This window comes from Prionailurus bengalensis, chromosome E3 (assembly GCF_016509475.1).
Source record: "Prionailurus bengalensis isolate Pbe53 chromosome E3, Fcat_Pben_1.1_paternal_pri, whole genome shotgun sequence".
NCBI classification, from domain to species: Eukaryota; Metazoa; Chordata; class Mammalia; order Carnivora; family Felidae; genus Prionailurus; species Prionailurus bengalensis.
In genome coordinates this window covers 37,628,878-37,651,761 of record NC_057357.1, presented here as the reverse complement: position 1 = coordinate 37,651,761, position 22,884 = coordinate 37,628,878, and the positions used below count along the sequence as shown (strand labels likewise).

Here is a 22,884-nt window from a genome sequence, read left to right as displayed (position 1 = left end):
GGAAATAACTAAGCTTCGCATGCAAAAGAAGAAACGCCATGAAGTTAGAATCAAGCCACCCAGGTGTTTATTTTGCACTAGAAATAGAATCCCTAATCCCATTTTCTTCCATAATACGTGAGATAACAGAACATAAAATTCATCTGGTGAAAAATCAAATGTGTAGCATACCCAAATACCAGTGAGCTAACACACAAGACTTGTAAGGCACTGAAACTAAGGCTAACAGCAACACAGTCCATCATGAAAATATTTTGAGAACCACAACACATTTTCTGATGGTGGACAGTCTGGCTGACAGTTAACCTTCACTCTAGCACCGAAGGCCATACACTGTTCTGGTTTCTTTGCGCCTCTTCTGGCACAGAGCCCAGATCTGTCACCAGGAGGCTTCTGACAGAAAGTGGGCTCTCGGCCAGAATCCTGGGGGGGGCCATGAGTGCAGGTTGGCAGCCCTGAGGGGCCCAGTCCGTTGGTATACCTACACGTGTGTGGAAGGGAGGCCTTTCTGCCCTGGGGCGCCTCCACGTGGGGTGTGAAGGCCGGAGCGTGGAGTGGCTCGTCCTCCTCGGTCGTCATGGCTTTAGTTTTTTGGGTCATTTCCAGGTGTCACACGAAGAGTCTATTGATGGAAAAGTGTGGGAAAAGGGACAGAAGAGGGGCAATGTGGTTGTCCGATCATCAGAGGATGAAGCGGGTCCCTCACCCAGGGTGAATGACCATGAGACGGGCTTGGGTGATGGGCTCAGCTCTGCACAGGTTCAGAGCCCGCACAGGGCCAGAGAGGAGAAGACCCAGCGGTTCTGGGTGGGAGCCAGCCGGCCAGCTGGCTGCTTCCAAGAAGGTGGAGGGCCGGGCTGGGCCTACTTCTGCCCGGACACCAGGACGGCCAGCTCCTGGATGGACATATCCTTGTTGACGTAGCGCTCGTACTGAGCCGGGGTCAGCCGTCCTTTCTGCAGCGCCTCTTCAATGGAGAACTTCCTGCCAGACTTCCTGTCGTGGATCACGGAGGACTCCCCGCTGGGACCCTTCACCGAGATTTCCTCCCAGTCACACTCCTGGCTCCTGAGTTTCACGAACATGTTCCAGTCGATGAGGCCGGCCCGATGGGCTTCCTCTGGGGACAGCTCCCGGCCCGTGTCGGGGTCGATGACCACGATGGAGCGCCGCAGGTGGTTCTCTCTCTGCTCCCTCTTGACGGCCACGGAGCCCAGGCGCTTCTGCAGCTCGTCGATCTCCAGGTCTTTGTCTTTGGAGAGCCTCTTGAGGTCGTCCAGCTCTCTCTCCAGGGACCACAGCCTGGAGTCCAGGTTTGTCCCCGAGTCTGCCGTGCTGGTGGTTCTCAGGTCTCGGGTTTCTGTTGCTGCCATTTCCATTTCTGACTGGAGCCTCCGGGTCTCGAGCTGCAGGCTCTGCCGCTCCAGCTGCAGCCTGTGGTTTTCCTCCCTGAGGAAGTCCAGCTCCTTGGACGACTTGGAGTTACAGAACTCCAGCTCCGACAGCTTGGCTTCCAGCCGACTCACTTCTGCATCCAGTTCCCTCTTGCTCCGGCTCTCCTCCTCCAGGCTGCTCCTGAGCTTCTGGATCTCTTGTTCAGTGTCGCCCTTCTCCACCTGGACGCTTTCAGAGAAGACCACCTTCTCCTTGACCTCCATCTTCTCCAGGTTGACGAGCTGCTGCTTCAGGGTCTCGAGCTCACTCTCCAGGACCTGCCGCCGGTGCCTTTCTTCCTCCAGCTGGACTTTGAGCAGAGAGTGCTCCCGGGCCTGCTGCGGGTCCTGCTGCAGCACCACCTTCTGCTTGAGGGTCACCTTCTCCCGGGCCTCCGCCTCCTCCTTCTCCAGGTCGGCCAGCCGCTGCTTCAGGCGCTGCACCTCCAGCTCGGCCTCCCTGCGCGCCTGCCGCTCGCGGTCCAGCTCCTCGAGCTGGCGCTCCAGCTCTGCGCGCCGGCGCTGCAGCCGCCGCAGCTCCCCACGGAGGCTGTCGATCTGCCGCAGCTCCACCTCGATGCTCTCGGTGAAGGCGTTCACCTCGGCGCGCAGGCTGGGCTCCTCCTCGTACCTGACCACCTCCTGCTGGACCACCTTTTCCTTCACCTGGGACAGCTCCTCCTCTTTCTGCCTGATCTTCTCCTCCTGGGAGGCTCGCTCTCTTTGCAGATCCACTTGCTTCTTCTGTTCCTCTGAGAGCCTGGCCCGCAGAGACTCCACTTCCTCCTTGGTTTGGGGGTCTTCCTGGAACTGGAGGATCTCCTGGACCACCTCCTTGGTCTGTACCTGGGGTTTGGTGTCTTTCAGGGACTGGATCTCTTGCTTTAACTGGTAGATTTCTAAGTCGCACCTTTCAATAAGTCTCGTCTTGTCCACGATCTCCTCCCGGAGCCTCCGGAGCTCTTTCTCCATCTCGGGGTCAGTCTTGTACTTGATGACTTCCTTGGTCACCTCTTTGACCTCTACCTGGGGGCCCCTCCTCCTGAGCGCCTCCAGCTCACTCTGGTAGCTCTTCAGCTGCTCCTCGGCTCCCCGGTACTTGCGTTCCTGCTCCACGAGCTCCAGGCGGAGGTTGGCCACTTCCCTCTCTGCCTCGGGGTCCGGCCGGACAATCTCCCGCACTTTCTCCTGTACCAGCACTCGGGCATTTTCCTCCTCCAGGGCCCAAATCTTGCGAAGCAGCTCAGTCTTCTCCCTCTGGTTGGTGCGAGCCTTGGCAGCCTCGTCCTCACACTGGCGCTTGAGGTCACCGACCTCCCTCTCGGTCGCCACATCCCTTTCCACCTTGAGTACCTCCTTCACTGTGATCTTCCCCTCTGCCATGGCCCGCTCCTTCTCCAGCCTCTTCAGCTTGTCCTGGAGGAAGCTCAGCTCCTCTTCGTGCTCCTCCCTGCGCTTGCCCTCCCGCTCCCGGGCCTCCTGCAGCTGCCGGTACTCTGCCTCCAGCTGGGGGTCGTTCTGCAGTTTCACCACCTCCTTCTCGGTGACCCTCTCCTGGGCCCGCTCCTTCTCCTCGGCCAGGGCCGCGATGCGCTGCTGCAGGAGGGCTGCCTCTGCTTCCCGGGTGCCCTTCTGCCGCCTCAGCTCCTCCAGCTCCTCCCTCAGCTTCAGGACCTCGTCCGCCTGGGCTCGGTCCGGCTCGATGCGCAGGACCTCCTTGACCACGTACTCCTGCCCCCCGTCCCTGGTCTCCTGCTCCAGGGCACGCAGCCGCAGCCGCAGCCCCTCCAGCTCCTCCTGCAGCAGCTGGTTCTTGTGCCGCTCCTCCACCAGGGTCCGCTGCATCTGCTGGAAGCTCTCCTCGAGTGCGGGGTCTGGCACCTTCTTCAGCACTTCCTTCTGTACCACCGCTTCCTGCGGGCTCCGATTCTGCAGGGTCTGGATCTCCTCCTGTGCGCTCTTGACCTCCTTCTCCAGCTGCTGCCTCCTCTCAGTCTCCTCCTCCAGCTCCTTCTGTACCTTCCACGTCTCCTCCACCGCGGAGCCCGGGGTGCTACCCTGCGGGGTCTCGTGGCTCGCTCCCACCTCCGGCTGCTGAGAAGGAGAAGACAGTGCATGGTTAACGCGCGGCCTTGCCTGTTCCCACCTGGTCGGAGCGCACCTCAGTCCCCCATGGAAAGGTCAGACCCTGTGACGCCCGAGGCTTCCTCGGTGTCGAGTTCACGGAGTTCCTGGGTTACTTTAGAAGATGGTGAAACAAATAGTTTAGGTCTTTTGAGCAGTAAAGTAGTTGACGACCATGGCAGAGCATCCCACCTCCGGTCCTGTTCCCAGAGGCTGTCGTCTTTGAGACGTACATTTTGAGTGCATGCCACATGTTTCTTTTTCTGCAGAAGCGGTCGTCCCCTGTTCTGCACCCTGCTTGGTGCACTCAGTACAGACAGAGGCTTCCACGGTGGCCCTGCTTCATTTTCCACTGTATGGACGGACAGACGTGGGCTTCTGAAAACAAGCTACCTGCCCTGGGGACCCAGCAAATATTGGCTGGATGGAATACGTGCTGCTTTTGTGCTCACAGAAGTGCTGGCTGGGCCACTACCTGCGCTGGCGCCGTCCGATAGCCAGGGACACTGCCACCAGCTCACGGACTGTTTTGTGGGAGCAGAATGAGCCTGATTTCTTACCTGCTGGAATAGTGGGAAGTAGAATGACCTGTAGGAGATCCATTACCTGTCTCAGGAGACTCAGGGCAAACTCCAGATTGTGAAGCCTCTGTCTGTTGATGGCGTTAACTTCAGTGAACTTGGCAGCAAGAGCCGCTTCCTACGGGAGAGCAGTCAGCAAACAGGAGTCAACAGGCTGAGCAGCAGCGAGGTGGACCGTGTTTGAAAAGTCTGGCATTTGGGGATAGAGGGTAGCTTCTGGTCTCTTGCTACCTGGAATTGAACTATAGTCTCAGCTGCTGGAGGAACTGGATTTAGAGCATGAAGGCGAAAGTCTGCATGACCCTGAGCAGGTCTTCCTCTCGGAGCCTTCACTTACACGCGGAAGGAAGTAACCCCAGCTCTCCACGTGTACTTACTTAGGAGGAGTCCTGTGGGAGCCTCCCAGATCCCTGCAGCAGGCTGTCTTTCCAGGTATATCCACATCACTGCCCGAGAACAAGTCTACCATCTGTTCTTAACCAAACCTGTCTTACCTTACCGAGCACCCAGGAGGGCTCTCGGCCCCGTTTCCCTGTTGGGGTGCATCTCACAGGCCTGTGTGCCGTGCCTCCCCCAGGGCCCGCCTGCACCACTCACCTCTTCCCTCACTTTGGCAGCGGGGGACTGGAGCCTGGCTCTCTTGGTGACGTGGCTACTCCTTCCATTCTCCAAGTCAAGAAGGGACCTTAGTTTCTCTGCTTCTAACTCATAGTCCTGGGTGAGAGAGAGACATGGGGGAGGGCAGACAACCGCAATAGAGACAGAAGTGTTCTTCTGCCCCTTGTAGCGGACTGCGGAGGTCTGCACGGCTGCGTACTGTAGTAACGGCCAGGAGGTGCTGAGAACCATCTACATGCCGGCTGTCCAGAGCTGTGTCCCTCAACAACCCAGGACACGACAGAAAGGAGGCGCGCAGTGCCCTCCTGCCCCAGACAGATCCCCCTGGGGGCCCCGAGTGTGGTGCTCTGCTCTCTCCCCACAGCACTTGAGCCGGTTCTCCTGCTGCCTCGGATCCCCTTTATTCCTTTGCTGACTCCATAATCCACCGGCCGTGTAGGATATTTCTAGTTTTTTTCTTTTGCTATTGTGAATAATAGCTGCTGCTACGAAGATTTTTATTTATCCTCCATTGTTGTTTTGTTTTCCCTCTGGGATAAATCCTCCCTGTTTACTGCTTCAAGCAGTAGCAATCCCTTCTCTGGTGTTCAGCATCTGGGACACACTGTTTTCCTAAAGGGCTGTGCCCGCTCCCAGGGCTGCCCGCAGTGCCCGAGGATGACCCCCCCCCCCCCGCCCCCCCAGGTCTAGCCCTTCTCTGTCCAGCCCTCCTGACAGGACGAGGCCCTGCTGTCTTGCACTCGGCAGGAACTTCCCGGCTCACCTTGACAGCTTGCTGGTACTGCTGGGAGGAGGTGCAGACTTTCTGGACTTCCTCTTCCCTTCTTGCTATCTCATCTAGCAGGTTCTGTAAAACAACAGAGACTTTTAAAATAAAAAATTAAGAAACAAACCAACAAAAACAACCCTTGACAGAGTAGCTGGATTCTTCAGAATCTGAAATTCAACTTCTGTAGTACAAAGTTTAATGAACGGCTTCCTTGTATACAGTTGTTGGTCACAAAAGGCAATTCTCTGACCCTGTGAAGAAGGGCCAGGAAGATCATCGTCTTTGCCAGGAAACCACTATTTACAGAGTGCTTTGAAATGTCAGGCACTCTTCTAATATCTTCGATCTCATTTTATCTTGAAGTTGTCCTGTGAGGTAAGTGCTATCATTATCTCCAGTCTACGAGTAATGAAATTGAGGTATAGTCACCTTCAGTGACTTGCCCACAAGGACATGGCCATTAGGGTTGGAACCTGAGTTTGAATCTAGGCTGTTGGGGTCCTGTGTCCCTCACTCCCAAGACACTGCTGCCTTCCAGCCAACCAGGACTCTGAACTTGGGAAACGGGATTTTTTTTTTTTTTACTACGAGGGCTCCTCATGTGTTGCTGTAGCCATTTGCTCATTCAGCCAGCCTATGTGGACTGTCCACTCTGGGCCAGGCCCTGTGCTGGGCACTGAGGCGGGAGCGAGGCCATTCTTGTTCTCAGAGTTAGGTGCTGGCAGCCAAGCAGGGCCGAGGTCTTAAGGGACCTTGCCGACCTCCGACAGCCCCCATGCCACTGTAGACCTGTGAACATGGAGGCAACCGCCTCACCTTCTGATTCTTCAGCTTGGTCTCCATCTGGCTGAGGGTGTCTGTCTCCTGGGGCTCATAGCTGGGGATGTGGGACAAGAACTGGAGCATGTGGTCGTAGCCGCTGCGGTAGTCGTCATACGCGGCCCTGGCGTTCTCCAGGCTCTGGGCCCTGCGGAGGAAAGCCTGTCAGGCCTCTGCCGCAGTCCGAAGATGCCTCCTGTCTCTTTTTAAAGAAGTCCTCTTTGCTCATGTTTTAAAAGCAGGAGGGATCAAATATAACCTAATAAAATAACCTAAACGTTGCTCGAAAAGAGAGCAGTTGAGGCACCTAGGTGGCTCAGCCGGTTGGGCATCCCACTTCGGCTCAGGTCAGGATCTTGTGGCTCGTGAGTTCGAGCCCCGTGTGGGGCTCTGTGCTGACAGCTCAGAGCCTGGAGCCTGCTTCAGATTCTGTGCCTCCCTCTCTCTCTGCCCCAACCCACTCTCATTCTGTCTCTCTCTCTCTCTCTCTCAAAAATAACATTAAAAAAATATTTTTTTTAAAAAAGAGCAAACCTAAGCAGCAGTAGGAGATAACCGAACAGATGCACATGAAAGAGAACAGCAACAGAGAGCAGTGAATTGATAGACCTCAGAAGAATCAGGAAGGAAAAAGAGGATGTATATACAAATAGAATGAGGAAAGGTACAACATCAGGAATGGGGGCGGGGGACATCCCCTCAAAAAATCAGAGAATATTAAGGACAATTTTATGCCACTAAATTCAACTACGTGATGAGATGGACAAGTTCCTCGAAAGACACAAGGCTACTGGACCTGCCTCCCAGGGCAGATAGCCCAGAAAAGTCCAATACCAATTAAAGAGGCTGAATTTGTAGTTAAAATGCAACACACAGGGGCGCCTGGGTGGCGCAGTCGGTTAAGCGTCCGACTTCAGCCAGGTCACGATCTCGCGGTCCGTGAGTTCGAGCCCCGCGTCGGGCTCTGGGCTGATGGCTCAGAGCCTGGAGCCTGTTTCCGATTCTGTGTCTCCCTCTCTCTCTGCCCCTCCCCCGTTCATGCTCTGTCTCTCTCTGTCCCAAAAATAAATAAACGTTGAAAAAAAAAAATTAAAAAAAAAAAATGCAACACACAAAAGCCGCTTGCAGGCCTGCATGGCTGCTCCCCTGGTGAACTGTACCCAGCACCGAAGCAAAGGGGAGCGGGATCTGTTCTACAGGAGCTCTTCCGGAAGACACAAGAGGAGGTCACACTTAGGGACTCCTGAGACCAACAGGACGTAGGACAGGAACAAGCAAGACGCGGTGTATGTGCTGTGTTGTCACTGATGTCACGGCCCCCACCCCCCGCCCGCCAGCTCCTCAAGAACATTTCTGGAAGTGTACACAAAATGGTAGCCACGCCTGGTCGTTGTAATCACCTTGAGGTTTTTACTTTGCAGATGGATTGCTTTTTCCAAAATGAGAAAATCTAGAAAGCAAACCACTTGGGGCAGCTTCACAGCACACGAGCTAAGGGGAGGCTGCCGCCTGGCCACGGCTGCTCACCTGAGCTCCACCTGCTGGCGGAGGTTGTCGGAGCGCTGGGCCAGCCTGTGCGCCTCGGCCTCCTGGCGCTCCAGGTCCGGGCAGTGCTCCTGGAAGCGGCTGGCCAGGGAGCTGGAGCAGCGCTTGGCTGCCTGCAGATTCTGCTCCACGTCACTGAGCAGGGACTCCTGGGCCTGCAGCGCAGAGGCCAGGGCCTGTCGGGGCGGAAAGGCAGAAGGTGGGCGCTGCGGTCAGAGCCCCGGGGTGGGGGTCAGGGCAGCACCACCCAAGCTGCCTGAGGCCTCTGGCTTTGGGGATGGGAAGCCTGGGTGGGGAGGAGAAGGACGGGGGTTTTGCCTCTGTGTTTCTCATTAAATGTGGTGGTCATCTCTGCAACGTTCTGTTCCGTTGCCGGGAACACCAGCCGGAAAAACTAACGTGTAAAAACCCTGCAGGAAGCAGCATGTGCCCGGGACGAGAGTGGCCAGCTGCTTTCCAGCTTTAAGGCCTGGGCAGAGACTTTCTGTCTGAGCCAGTTTCCTTGGCTCTGAGGTGAGAATCTCAGCACAGAGCGAGGATTCTGTGGACTGGTGTGTGAATAAGCAGCCTCCTAAGGGCCCACGGACCCGTGTGCCCTCAGGAGTCAGGCGGGCAGACATGTGAAGTGGCCCCATGGCAACTGTGCAGGTAAAGTAGACGCTGGGGGTGGGGGGAGCCATGCGCTCCCAGAGCATGCGGGCCCCGCAGGCTGGATCTGCTCTCCCACAGATCCTGGAAATCTGGGCAGATTATGTAGATACTGGCACCTGATTTCCACAAGCCATGCAGGTCCCAGGAGTAGCTGGGATTTATGCCACAGCTCTCCAGCCGCAACTTCTGACTTGGCACACCGCAGCCTTTCAAAACCTGGGGACTCACTGCCCTGAGACTCGGGGCCTCCGTCCCCATCTGTTCAGAGCTGGCAGGCCGGGGGCACCTGGAGAGAAAGGCTCCCGAGGCCCCGGTCCCCAGACTCACCACCAGCTCCTGCCTCTTGCTGTCTAGGGCCCGGCTGCCCTCGGGCACCGTGTCGTCCTGGGTCAACCGGGTCTCATACTCGGCCAGCGCCTCCCAGCCCTGCCGCAGGCTCATCTCCAGGCGGTTGGCCACGTCCACCCTGACGACACGGGTCAGGAGTGAGGGGTGCCCATCTGGCTCCACGGTCCCACCCGACCTGCCCGCCACCCGCCCACCACACACTTCTCCTGGGCCAAGTCCAGCAGCTGCACCAGGCGCTCGTATTTGCGGTTGGTGTCGCCGACCCGGGTCCTCAGCAGAGGTACGCTTCCGCTGCCCGGGAGGGCCTGCATGAAGTCCTGGCACTCAGCCGTGCTGCGTGCCTTCTCGGGCTCGATCCGCAGCAGCTCGTTGGTGATGTTCTGTGGGGACCAGAGCCCCTGGAGTTGGCCACAGCCCAGCAGCCCCCTTCCCTCCAGGGGCCTTGTGGGACAAAGGAAGCAGCTGAGGAAGCCTGAGCCCTCCCTGGGGAGCCAGCCCGTAATGAGCACCCCGGGGAATTGTGACGCAGGGTGTGTGACAACAGACCTCCTGTTCCGTGCACGTCACGGGGATGATCTCATCCATCTTTGGGGGCGACCCCATGAGGTGGGGTGCTTTTTCTCTCCCCATTCACAGGTGACCCTATGACCGCTTAAAAAAGGGATGCGGCATGACATGGCCACGCCCCTACCCCGTGCCCGTCGTCCTCTGGCCTTGACTGTCTCTGAGGAAACTGAGGCCTGGGCTTGAATAGCAGGTCTGCGGTCAAGCAACCAGCACGTGGCTCCGGAACTCCAAAGCGGCGTGTGGCCCCGTGCGGCTGGGGCCGGTCACTAGTGTCATCAACACTGCCACAAACCCACGAGCGGCAAGCTGTGTGGGGGCAGCATGAACCTCGCCTGCCCTTTCTCCTGGGGCGGTGTCTGGGGCACCAGGGCTCTGGCATCTCCTCGGTCATCAGCCTAGCACAGCTACCCTCACCGCCATCACTCAGGACTTCTGGTGACATGTGGCAGGTGGTCCCCGTCGAGCACCAAGGCCCCCGTGGGGATGAGACCAGTCTGGCAGTACCTTAAGGTCCTTGGCCCGTTCAGCGCTGTCCTGCACAGCCCGGCCCTGCTCCAGCGGCGGCCGGAGGATCCCCGTGATAGCCTTCTCCTGCCGGTCCAGATCTCTGGCCACCTTGTCCAAGCCAGCCAACAGATGCCGCCCCTGCTGGTCAGAGGCATCTGCCGGAAGGAAATCGCAGTCAGGTGGCAGCGGGGGGTTGGGGGGAGCAAGGCGCAGGGACAGGGCCTAGGAGACCAAGCGGGGCCTTCTGGGGCTGCCCCAGCCTCCCTCACCCCTGCCTTGCCTGTCCCCTGCCCTTCTAACTGGAGCAAAGACCGCCCAGAGCCTGGCACAGTGGCCCTGGCACCCACCTCCAGGGCTCTCTGCCTTCAGCACCTCATGCCGCTGCTGGAGTGCGTTCCTGCTCCTGGCCGCCTTCTGCCGCACGCTCCGGTACTGGCTGCCCAAGCTGTGGGTGCAAACATGGGCTGGGGGCCTGGGGCAGCCCACTGCCCCCTGTGCTTACAGACCCGGGACTCCAGGTTGTGTCTGGGTGTGGCCCAGAGAAGTCACGAGGCTCGTGGAAGTGGTTTGAAAAGTTAAAACCCGGCAGACATGGAAAATTTGCTATAATGCGGCTCTTTGCTTCTGGAGGCCTGGCATCGTGACTCATCCTCTTTTCTTTTCTTCATACCAGGTTTTACTACCTAAAGTCATCATTTGTTCCCTTGTCTTCCCCACCAAGACATTACTCCTGAGGTAGCAGTACACAGTAGGTGCTCAGTAAATACGTGCCGAATGGATAGATGAAGGCATTCCTGAATCACTCATTTAACAAAGGGTTCTTGGGTCATACTTTGCATGCACCAAGTACTGAACGAGGCCCTAGAGACAGTAAAGTCCCCAGGAGCCCCTCCCCACATGAGACTGACACACAGAGTGATGATAAGGGGCAGAATGTGCAGTGGGAAAAGGTGCTGGACCCAAGAGTTGGCAACGCTTTTCCTGGAGCCAGGGTGGAGGGAAGTAAGCTCTTCACAGAAGAGGTAACCAAGGAGCTGTCTTAATTCAAGAGGCCTGAGCCAACCAGACCTCGAGCAGGTGTCTGGGCAGAAGGAACAGCATATGCAAAGGCCCAGAGGCACCTGCAGAGAAACTGCTCGCTGGCTATGCCGCCTACAGCCTGACGTTCACATGTGGCAGGTCAGCCTGGCCAAAGGGGTCTGCTCCTGTCCCACTTGAGCCCCCAAGGGGGTGCAGGTGGGGGGGTGGTAGTTGCCTCCTGAGGCTGAGTCAGGATGCCAGGGCTGCGAACGGGGCCTGAGGGGCCCAGAGGGTGGGGCCAGTCCACGCTGGTTCCCCGCTTGGCCTTGTTACCTCTCGGCCAGAGCCAGGGCCTCGGGGTCAGTCGGGGGGATCACGAAGCAGACGGCGGGGGCGGTCAGCTTGTTGCCTGTGCTGTCCGTGAGGTCCCAGCTCTCCCCGTTGTTGCTCTGCAGGGTGTAGCTGTAGCCCCGTGAGATGAGGCCCTGGCAGGGGCAGGCCAGTCAGGAGGCATGGAGAGACCTGCCCTGGCCAGTGACCAGGGGCCCAGTTGCCATCTTGCCCCACCGCCCGGGTCTTAGCCCATCTCTGTGGCCCTCCCCAAGACATTTCAGCATAGAGACTAGGGAGGGTGCAGCTGCACGGGGATGTGTTAAATTTGCTGTCTCAACATCTGCCTGGGTTTCCCTTTGGGGACCCCCACTTCCCACAGTCCCCGACTACTCAGGCTGGACATGTGGCTCAGGCCCGGCCAATGAGAGAATGGCACCTGCCAGCCACAGTGATTGGTTTAGGCAGGACGCAGGACTTAAAGCTGGTAGAACAGAGGAGCAGGGCAACTGGCGGGGTTCTGCGGGGGACTGGTAGAGTGACCCCAACCACAGAGATGGACGCAGGTTCCTAGAAAACACTGGTGTGAGGCCCTGGATCCAGCCTTACAACTCCTAAGACCTTTCAGTGACACGAAAGGGGCAGCTCTGGGCCCAGCCCGCCCGGGGCTCCAGGGGCACCTGTGCAGCAGCTCACCTGGTCGCCCTCAAAGTCACAGAGCGCCTCCACCGGGATGGGCTTGAGCGGCGTCTCCCGGCGGTACTTGAGCGGCACCACCTGCTGCCCTCGCTTCTGCAGGCCCCGCACCACATGCTCGTACTTGTCCAGAGCCTTCTCCTGGTCCTGAATGCAGCAGGGGGAGGGCCGGGGTGAGACACCGCCTTCCCCAGGCCAGACGTGCAGGGAGGGGCGTGGGGAGGCCCTCGCCGGGCCTGTCACTCACATCCAGCTCCCGCAGCAGCAGCTCAATCTGGTACTGGTCCTTGAAGTCGGGGCTGTATTTCTGGTTCAGGTCTGAGTCCACCTTGCACAGCAGCTCCTGAGCGGCCTTCACGTCCCTGTGGAACTAGGGGACACCAGATGGCCCTCTTACGGACACAATCCGGCTATGGCTGCAAGCTCGCGCCCAGGCAGGGCCGTCCCTCCCCCACTCTCCACACCTCAGAGACCCCCCCTCCCCCAGTCGGCTTCTGGGTGGCCTCTTGGACCAGGGCCCCTCCCACCAACCCCCATGAGGCCACCTCCAGGACGTACTAAGTTTTCATATATACATACCATTAAGCTTTCGGTTCTTTTCTGTTCCATTCCTCTCTTTGGGCTAGGGACACCCTGACTTAAATGCTACACTTTTTAAAGTCCCGATACACAGAAGACAAGCCTTGCCACTTTGCTCTAGAAATTTCTCCTGTCCATTTTCCAGTCCATCTGCTCTGAAACCGCTCCTGGTCAGCTGTCCCCTGGGATGTGACCACGAACAGGACTTAGGGATCCCTGTGAAGCTCACAGCCCAGTGGGGGTCTAGACACTGAACCAGGAGTTATAGGAATGCCACCTGAGTTCAAGAGTCCCCAGTCCTCAGAATCAGGTGACCAGCTCTTGTTAAAAATACACATTCCTGGGGCACCTGGGTGGCTCAGTTGGTTAGGAGACCGACTTCAGCTCAGGTCATGATCTCACAGTTTGAGTTCGAGCCCCGTGTCAGGCTCTGTGCTGACAGCTCGGAGCCTGGAGCCTGGAGCCTGCTTTGGATTCTGTGTCTCCCCCTGTCTCTACACCTCCCCTGCTCACGCTCTGTGTCTGTCTCTCAATAATAAAAAAATGTTATAAAAAAAAAAAAACACACTCCTGTGGAAATCAGACAGTATCCACCAACAAGGAATGGGGCGAACACAGTGTGGTCTGCCTATACAATGGAATACAATTGAGCCATACAAGGGAATGAAGTGGTGATTCATGCCATGACATCGATGACCCTCGAAAACATGAGGTTCAAGCGAAAGAAGCCAAAGACACCAAAGTCCACATAACATGTGACTCCTGGTTCAGTGTCTAGACCCCCACTGGGCTGTGAGCTTCACAGGGATCCCTAAGTTTCACAAAATGTAGACTAGGAAAATTCAGAGAGAAAGAGCAAGGGGGCTGGAGGAGGGAGAACGGAGGGGTTGTTTCATGGGTGCAGACTTCTTGTCTGGGGGTTCTGGAAACCTTTCCAAGGTGAAGGCTGCACAACACTCTGAATGTTAAGCCACTGGACTGTGTGCTTAAAAGCGGCTAAGATGGCAAATTTCACATTCTATATATTTCATCAAAATGAAAACCCCACACTCATTCCTGGGCTGGTCGATCAGATTCTCCAGCCCTGTCCTCCAGGGAAGACAGACCAGGGCCCAGCAAGCTCGGGGGCACACCCACGTATGCCATCAAAAGCAGGGGCACTGGGAGGCTCCCGGAGGAATCAGAGCTGAGGCCACGAGTAAGCCAGGTAGGCACTGAGTGCTCCCAGCAATGGTGCTTCAGGGCTGGCGGGGTACCTGGTGGTAGTCTTCCATGTATTTCAGGTGACTCTCCTCACAGATGAGCAGGTTCAGGTACTCCTTCCAATCTGCGTGCACAGCCTCCATGTGCGCCTGCCAAGACAAGGCGGGGGCGGGGGGGGGGGGGCGCAGGTCACTGCTTGGCAGGGTTCTGGACCAGAGAAGGGTGGGGAAGGGGGCATCTCCCTGGATGTGGCTCCCACAGAGGCACCCAGCTTCTTCTTGGGCAGGGGAGGAGAGGGGACATGGTGAGGAACCAAGCAGGGTTGCCGTGTTCGGGTACTTGGGCTGTGCACTGCACAAGGAATAAGTAATAAGTAGGGCCTGCATCTTCCCAAATTGGTGCTCTTAAAAATTCTCACAAAGGCATTGTAGAAAATTGAATGGTGTCCCTCCCCTCCCCAAATTCATGTCCACCCAGAACTCAGAATGTGACTTTATTTGGAAATAGGGTCTTTGCAGGTGTAACTGATGAAGGATCTCAAGATGAAATCATCCTACATTTAGGGTGAGCCTCAAGTTCAATGACTGGTGTCCTTATAAGAAAAGGAGATGAGGGGCTCCTGAGTGGCTCAGCAGTTAAGTGTCCAACCTCACCTCAGGTCATGATACCACAGTTTGTGAGTTCAAGCCCCAAGGCGGGCTCTGTGCTGTTGGCTCGGAACCTGGAGCTTGCTTCAGATACTGTTGTCTCCCTCTCTCTCTGCCCCTTCCCCACTTGTGTTCTGTCTGTCTGTTTCTCTCTCTCTCAAAAATAAACATTAAAAAAAATTTTTTTTTTAAAGTAAAGGAAAGGAGATGAGCGAGCCCGGGTGGCTCCGTGGGTTAAGCGTCTGACGTCAGCTCTGGTCACGATCTTGTGGTCCATGAGTTCAAGCCCCGCGTGGGGCTCTGTGTTGACAGCTCAGAGCCTGGAACCTGCTTTGATTTGTGTCCCATTCTTTCTATCCCTCCCCCACTTACACTCTGTCTCTCAAAAATGAATAAATGTTCAAAAAATATTTAAAAAAAAGAAAGAAAAGGATATACAGACACACAAGGGAAACAGTTATGTGACGACAGAAGCAGAGATATGAGTGAAACAGCCCCAGGCCAAGGAACCCCAAGGACTTCCAGCAAGCACTGGAAGCAAGGAGAGACACAAGAGGAGTCTGTCCTTGAGCTTCCAGAAGGGACAAGCTGCTTGCCAACACCTTGACTTCAAACTTCTGGCCTTCAGACTGTGAGACCATAGGTTTGTGTTGTATATTCTTTTTAAAGTTTTTTTTTTTTTTTTTTTTTTTTTTTCAGTAATCTGTACACCCAAGGTCGGGCTTGAACTCATAACCCTGAGATCAAGCGTTGCACGCTCTTCTGACTGAGCCAGCCGGGAGCCCCAGTTTCTGTCATTTAAAGCCACCCAGTTTGTGGTGATTTGTTAGGGCAGCCCCAGGAAGCTAGTACAAGGCACACTGCATGGGCTTGAGAAGCCCAGGGGCCAAGGGCAGGACGTGGTAAAGGGGAAGACAATGAGACCAAACACGGTCAGACCGAGCAAGTAAAGACAGCATGACAGAGCAACAGAGACACAGGATTCAGGACCCTCATCTTGGGGACTGCCTGAGGCCACCCTGGAGGAAGCACCCCTTCCCAGGGCACACGCACCTCAATGGAGTTCCTCCCAGGGTGCTCGGCGGCCAGCAGCTGGTCCCCCTCGCTGTGCAGCTTGTTAATTCTCTCCTCTTTGGCCTCCAGGTTGCGGTTGATGAAATTCTGCATGGGGGGGCGGTGGAGGGCGGGGGTCAGCACTCAGGGCCCAGCCGGCAGCCCTACGCCCCCTCCCAGCCCCTCCCCGGATGCCCCAGGCCGCTGGGCCCACCTCATACTGGCGCCTGCGGCTGGGGTAGTCAAGGTTGCGGTCACTCCAGTCATACTGCATGCGGCCCTTGGCCTGCTGGTCCAGCCAGTACAGCTCGTTGGTGCAGCGCTGCATGTAGTCTCGCAGCGTGCTCAGGTGCTGCTGCCGTGCCTGCGACGCCGCCTGCGGCAGGGGGTGGGGGACAAGGACGGGGCTGAGCCTGCCTCTGCACCTACCCCAGGGCCCAGCTCTGGCCCGCGAGCAGACAAGCCTGGCTCGACGCTTCCTGGCCAGACCCCCTCGGACCGGTGCTCAAACAGTTGGTGCTCAGTAAATGTGAGCATTAGCAGCTTCCACTTTTGTCTTTGTCACGATCCCCGTACAGAAGGCTGGGAGGGCAGTAGCAAACTGCCACCACTTTCCACGTGAGAAGGGGTGGGTGTGGGGTCGGGATGTTTGCTCAGCAAACAGGGACAGTAGCTAACATGTCCATGGGGCCCACCCTGTGGCATGACTGTGGTAGGGCCTTCTCCCCAGCTGAGGCCATCCTAGGAGACAAGGGCTCGAACGAACTCCATTTTTGTACATGTGAGGAAACCGAGGCTCCAAGAGGCTAAGTAGCTCTCTCCAAGTGTCCCCACCAACACGGGATTGGAAGCGTCTGCCCCAGAGCCCCGGCATCCTCACATCTGAGGTGTCTGAACCCTTGCAGCAAGGAAAGATTTATGCATAACTTGTGCAGTTTTATTTCAATTTTTTTAATGTGTTTTTTTTTTCTTTTTTGAGAGAGAGAGAGAATGGGCACGAGCAGGTGAGGGGCAGAGAGAGGGAGACAAAAGATCCAAAGTAGGCTCCACGCTGAGGGCAGAGCCCGATGTGGGGCTATAACTCACAAACTTCAAGATCATGACCTGGACTGAAGTCAGACACTTAACTGACTGAACCACCCAGGTGCCCTAACTTGTGTGGTTTTAAAAAGAACACATTCTTGGGGAGCCTGGGTGGATCAGTCCGTTGAATGTCTGACTCTTGATTTCAGCTCAGGTCATGATCCCACAGTTCGGGTTCGAGACCCGCATCAGGCTCTGTGCTAACAGTGCAGAGGCTACTTGGGATTCTCTCTCCTCTCTCTGGCCCTCTCCCGCTTGCTCACATGCATGCTCGCTTGCTCTCAAAATAAACATTAAAAAATAAAAACCACATTCCTTAAGGATTTTGAAGAGGGAAACAGGAAACTTTTTCTCAAGCACATGGCATCATACTTGGTGGACACAGAAGGTGCTTAATAAAGAAATAAAGCAGCAGATTGTAGGACGGGCCATATCCGTGGGCTCCATCAGGGTTTTCCGCGAGCACAGAGCAAGGTGGGATGCTTCTCAGGTAGGGACTCAGGGTACCACCTCCTTCCCACTTACCCCTCTTGTTCTGTTTGAAACGTTTACTGCCCACGCCTCCCGTGTCCACAGCCCTGACTGCCCAGCCCTCCTCCCTCCCCATTCCCTGGGGGCCTCGCTCACCAGCAATTTCTGGTACTTGGCCTGGAGGTCGCTGTTCTCCTGTGGACAGAGTCGAGGGAATGGGTTGAGGTGGGGGCTGCAGGCGTGAGCCCCTCCCTCCCCGGGTCCAGGCCCCCTCCACCACTGTGCACACCTTGCCCCCGTCCTTGGCCAGGTGGGGCCCGATGGCCTTGACCTCATTGTGGAAGATATTGTGGTGCTCCACCTGGTGATCAACCAGCGGCAGGTCTGTCCCAAAGTTCTGGCTGCTCAGTTTGTCCTGGGAGGGTGGAGAGGACCGGCAGAGCGTGGGCGAGGGCCGGGGGACTCACAGCCCTCCCCTCCCCCCCCAAGAACCAAGGAGGGAGCCAAGGGTCCCTGGGAGAGATGCAGGGAGACACTGTCCCCTTTACCACAGTGTCCTCTCACTGAATCTCACTGTCACCTCCGAGGCCCACACGGTTGTTTCCATTGCACACGTGGGGAAACAGAGGCCTGGCCCAGGTCAGGCCACTGAGAGAAGACCACTGGCTCCAGCAGCCACGCTTCTCCGTGGTGGAGGGCATAGGAAGGACAGCAGCCGGCCGCTCCTCCTAGCCAGCCGGGACCCCAACGACCAGAGCTGGAGAACAATTGCAGGACGGTCCCCATCTCCACCACTTCTGCTGGGTGACCCTGGGCGAGACGCTACACCTCTCGGAGCCTTGCCCTTTTCCCCGATACAGACGTCGGGAAACATCAGGAACACCACCCTCGGAGGCAGGACCGTGGTACCCATTCCATGGCGGGGTCCACCCCGCACACAGCTGAAGCCTGGGCCGTACCAGCTTTTCATCCACCAGCGCCGCCCAGTTGACCTGGGGGTCTACCTCCTTCACCACCAGGTTGTATATCTGCTTGTGTTTCCCGCGGAGGTTGGTCACACGCTCCTTCAGCTGACGGATGCTGAGTGGGGAGAATGGCCATGCTAGTCAGCGGGGCCGGTTGGCAGGCCCTCCGCCCATGTCCCTTCCCCCAGCAGGAGCCTCATACCCCAGACCCCGGTCTGGGGCTTTCTGCTTAGTGGCCTGGAAGCACAGGATGACCCGGCAGCCTTGGGTTCCAGTCACTAATACCCTCCCTCATCCTTCCTTCCCCTATCAGCATTTCCCCAGGGCCTACAGTGTGCCCAGAACCATAGAAGGTTCTGGAAGAAATGATCAGGTTCACTGCTCTCTGGAGCCCCCCAGCGAGCGGGAACCACAGGGGTGGTGTGGACCGTGACAGGAACAGCACAGGGAGTCATGGGGGCATCAAGGGACCCTTGCCCCTGCCAGGGTGGGGAGTGCAGAACAAGGGGGGAGGTACCGTGGGTGCCGACCTATCCACATCTGAGCTGAGGGGAGAGCCATGAGCACGGGAAACTGGCTGGGGCGTCAGGCAGTGTGACAGAGTGCTCAAGAGCTTGGAGGTTAGACAGCATGGTGGTCAGGGAGCTGTGGTCACACTATGACCAGAACAGCCTGGGCCTCAGTTTCCCTGACTACAAAATGGGTTGTCATGAGGATAACACGAAGTGTTTGGCATGTGTGTGGCATCCACTTAGCCCTCAGTAAACCCTGACTTGGGCTCTGGGATGCTGAGCAAGCCTGCAGTCCTCCTGCCCTGTGTCAGGAACGCAAAGCGGAGGGGACCTACTCTTCGGCAATCATGTCTCCTTGGGGATGCTTCATGTGCTTGGCGATGGCCGCATCCGCCTCCAGCACGTACAGTAGCTTCTCGGAATCCGACACCTTCTGCAGGGTCGTGTCCCGGTGCTCAGGCTGTCTGCCCTCCTGCAGCTGGGACAGGTCCTGTGGCGGTCAAGACAGAGAGGCAGACAGCAGATGGGGATTCAGTGGGTGTGGTGGGGGTGGGAGGATAAGGAGGAGAGAGCCAGCACGGGGCCCCCTGGTCCTGCCTCGCCTCTCCTCTGCCTCTCAACAAACAGCCCAAGTGCCCACTTTTGGGGGCTCTGAGACATAGCTGCGAATGAAGAGGCACAGCCTTGCTCAGCCCCATCAGGGAGACCACCAGGTAAACAGATAAACCTCACAAAGGTGACTACAAGTTCGAACATGTCAGTGTTTCCCAAGGAAACACACCAGAGGTTGAATAGCGGGGACCTGCTTTTATTTGTTTTTTAGTTTTATTTTTGCGAGACAGAGAAAGAGACCACACATGTGCACACGGGGGACGGGCAGAGCAATCTACATTCAGCTCAGAGCCCCATGTGGGGCTCCATCTCATGACCATGATATCATGACCTGAGCTGAAATCAAGAATCAGAAACAACTGACTGAGCCACCAGGTGCCCTGGGGACCTACTTTAAGATCCAATGGTCAGTGAGCCTCCTGGGAGGTTAGGACACCAGCTAAGAACTAAGGATGAAAGAAAAGAGTGTTCTAGGCAGAGGGAACAGCCTGTGCAAAGGCCCTGAGGCAGGAAAGGGCAAGCACGTGACTGGAAGGCAGGCCTGAGGAGGAAGTGGGAAGGGTGCCAAGCAAAAAGGCCACTCTGTATCCTTAAAGGCAATGCCTTAGGGCTCTACAGGGTAGGAGTGGAGCCTAAGAGGGCAGTGCAGTCAGGAGTTGTGACAGGGCCAGGTGGGAGCTGAGGGTGGCCGATGCTGGGGTGGCATCTGCAGAAATGGTGAGAGTAAACAAAGGGTGGATATTTGGAAGGTACAATCAGTGTCGCTGATGAGCCCAGGGTCTCTGCTTGTTTAGGGAAGAATAATGAACTGGCAGTCAGGACAGCAGGTGTCTAAACATAGCCTATGAATTCACTTAGTCAACATTCGTGAAGCCCAGCCACATGCTGTGTGGGGCTCCAGAGACCCCAGGCCAGCGGGGAACGCCTGCGCTGAAGACAGACCGGAAGTAACACGGGGAGCCCCCAGAGGAGCCAGGGCCCTCCCCAGCTGGGCCTCAGGGACCCCGTTGCTGCCACGGGGATAAGGAAGAGGCGTCCAAGTGAACTGAGGAATTTCTCAGTTCTCAAAAGATGGATCCACCGACAGGCTCTGTCAGGGATGAGCCTTGGGGACTGCAAAGCAAGAGAAGCCAAAGGCCACATGGTGTGGGGCTGTGCTTTTGTGAACTGTCCTGGATCGGCTAATCCATAGAGACAGAGAGTAGATGAGCGGTTGCCAGCGGCTCAGGTGGAAACAGGAACTAACAGTAAATGAGCACAAGGGATCTTATTCGGGGGTGAAAATGTTCTAAAACCCATTTATGGAAATGGCCGCACCACTCAGTGAAGTTACTAAAAATCGCTGCATCGTAAACCTGGAACGGGAGCATTTTGACATGTAAACCCCGCCTCAGATCAGCCTGTTACAGAAGCAAAAGTGAGTGGAGGTGATGTGGTGCCTGATCCAGAGGGCCCTCAGAGGAAGGAAGAAAAGGTGTTCAGCCCATGTGTCCCCGCCCAACTCCAGGAAGACTGAGGGGCGAGTGGGGCCAGGCGCCCGGAGGGGCTTGAGTCTGGCCAGTTAAAAAAAAAAAAAAAAAAAAAAAAAACGTCACGGTTCTTGGCTTGGATGGAGTTTTATCCACTCTATCATTTGCAGCAGACCTGCAGCTCTCCTGGGCACTTACAGTGTCAAAGATTAATTTTGCAAAAGGGGGAAGTAAATTAATCATTACCTCATTCATGCAAGTGCTGTGTGGGAATGCAGACCTGCTTGAAACATGGCAGCTGGGATGAGAAAGAGAACATCTAGCTGAGAGATACCATGTAGGAGTTCAAGAGTTCACAGTTGGGCAAAACAGATCGATGGTGATAGAGGTCAGCCTGGTGGTTACCTCTGGGGGATGTGGATTGGGAAGTTCACAAGCCAGCTCTCCGGGACATGTTCTCTATCTTCACCTGAGCAGTGGTCACACGGTTACTTTCTATATACCTTACAGAATGGATAGCTCAAGTAAAAGGTTTTTACAAGTAAAAACAAATTATACGGACTGACGTATCTAATAAATTACACAGGGCGCCTGGGTGTCTCAGCCGGTTAAGCATCTAACTCTTGATTCGGCTCAGGTCGTGATCTCACTGTTCCTGAGTTCAAGCCCCATGTTGGTCTCTGTGCTGACAAGTGCAGAGCCTGCCTGAGATTCTGTCTGTCTCTCCTTTTCTGTCTGCCCCTCCCCTGCTCATGCTCTGTCTCTGTCGAAAATAAATAAATGTTAAAAAAAATTTTTTTTATTAAAAAAAAATTATACACGTGCTGATGGTCAGATGAGTGATAAAGCAAATCTAACAGATGCTACTGGTGGAATCTGGGGAGGAGAGATATGGATGCTCTCTGTGAAACTCTTTCAACTTCCTCCACTTTTAAAAGTTTGGCATAAAAGGTCACATGTGGTCATGTTGTACGATTCTGTTTATATGAAATATACAGAAGTAAATCCATAGACACAGAAAGCAGATTAGGGTTTCTGGGGGCTGCAGGGAAGGGGAACAGGGAGCGACTGCCTTTGGGTATGGGATTCCCTTTGGGGGAACAGAAATGTCTTAGAAACAGACAGACGTGGTAGGGGTCCAAATACCACTGACTTATATCCTTTAAATGGTTAATTTTATGTTATGTGACTCTCACTGCAATTTAAGAAAACAGGAAAATTCAAGAGAACTTTTGGGTAATTAAACAGTGATGTTTTCTTCTGAGAAATGATAGGAAAGAAGGAAAGAAGAAAGAACAAGATTAGTTCCTATGATCATCAGAACACAGTCTCTTTTATCAGGTCTGTTCATTTGAAGTTAAAAAACAGTTCAAAATTATCCCCCAAGCACATCCTTGTTACCATGAGTCATTAAGCAAATAAAGTCAGAGCACTAGACCCTCCTATTCACACACGCACGCCCGCGTGCACGCACGGGAAAAGGTCAAAAGATACACCAAAATGTTAATAGCTGATCAATTTCTCTGGTGGTGGAATTATACATGATTTTAATTTGCTTTGTTATACTTGTTTGTTGGTTCTGAAATATTTGTAACAAATCCATATTCCTTTTATTAGGACAAAATTAGGACACACCCAAAAAGCTGTTTTAATTTAGGAAATAAAATAGCACGACACCATAAGAAGAGAGGAGTAAAGATTCCTGGGTGGCTCATTGGTTAAGTGTCTGACTTCGGCTCAAGTCATAATCTCAGGGTCCTGAGTTCAAGCCCCATATCGGGCTCTGGTGCTGACAGTGTGGAGCCTGTTTGGTATTCTCTCTCTCCCCTCTCCCACTCTGTCCCTCCCCTGCTCTGTCAAAATAAATAGATAAGCTTAAAAAAAAAAAAAAAGATTAAGGGGCATCTGGGTGGCTCAAACTATTAAGTGTCCGAAGAGTTCTAGCTGTGTCTCCCTCTCTCTGCCCCAACCCTGCTAATGCTGTCCGTCTCTCTCTCTCTCTCTCTCTCTCTCTCTCTCTCTCTCTCTCTCTCAAAAATAAAACAAAAGGGGAAAAAAATTAAAAAAAAAAAAAAAAACAAACGACAGAGGAGCTGGGACAGAACTGCGGCCTGAACAAAAAGCTAGCAGCGGGGGAGGGGAGGCACTATGGCAGGTAAAGGCGGTGGACAGGCAGGTGAGCACAGGAGAGGAGCCAGGGGAGGCCCCTGGCAAGGAGCAGAAAGCTCCACTTGCCTTTCCTGCCTTCTGTCCCCACACCTCCATCTCTCACTCCCAGCTGC

At 55.4% G+C, this 22,884-nt stretch overlaps 1 protein-coding gene across 2 annotated transcripts in view; it reads right to left on the bottom strand.

Moving 5' to 3' along the window:
- Positions 1-44: 44 nt before the first annotated feature.
- Positions 45-22,884, bottom strand: part of PPL (periplakin) — a 45,314-nt gene continuing 22,474 nt past the window's right edge. The window contains exons 3-22 of one of the 2 annotated variants that reach the window (XM_043560627.1): positions 18,857-19,011; positions 18,004-18,124; positions 17,334-17,459; positions 17,201-17,239; positions 15,705-15,866; positions 15,491-15,598; positions 13,844-13,939; positions 12,256-12,378; positions 12,009-12,155; positions 11,316-11,467; positions 10,310-10,407; positions 9,960-10,117; positions 9,090-9,268; positions 8,868-9,006; positions 7,872-8,065; positions 6,342-6,492; positions 5,520-5,603; positions 4,736-4,852; positions 4,164-4,256; positions 45-3,527 (exon numbers count right to left, since the gene is read on the bottom strand). In XM_043560627.1, the coding sequence (XP_043416562.1) occupies positions 864-3,527; positions 4,164-4,256; positions 4,736-4,852; positions 5,520-5,603; positions 6,342-6,492; positions 7,872-8,065; positions 8,868-9,006; positions 9,090-9,268; positions 9,960-10,117; positions 10,310-10,407; positions 11,316-11,467; positions 12,009-12,155; positions 12,256-12,378; positions 13,844-13,939; positions 15,491-15,598; positions 15,705-15,866; positions 17,201-17,239; positions 17,334-17,459; positions 18,004-18,124; positions 18,857-19,011 (5,106 nt within the window). In that variant the 3' untranslated portion in view covers positions 45-863. The remainder of the gene's footprint in view (positions 3,528-4,163; positions 4,257-4,735; positions 4,853-5,519; positions 5,604-6,341; positions 6,493-7,871; positions 8,066-8,867; positions 9,007-9,089; positions 9,269-9,959; positions 10,118-10,309; positions 10,408-11,315; positions 11,468-12,008; positions 12,156-12,255; positions 12,379-13,843; positions 13,940-15,490; positions 15,599-15,704; positions 15,867-17,200; positions 17,240-17,333; positions 17,460-18,003; positions 18,125-18,856; positions 19,012-22,884) is intronic. The other variant, XM_043560626.1, reaches the window with a different exon arrangement.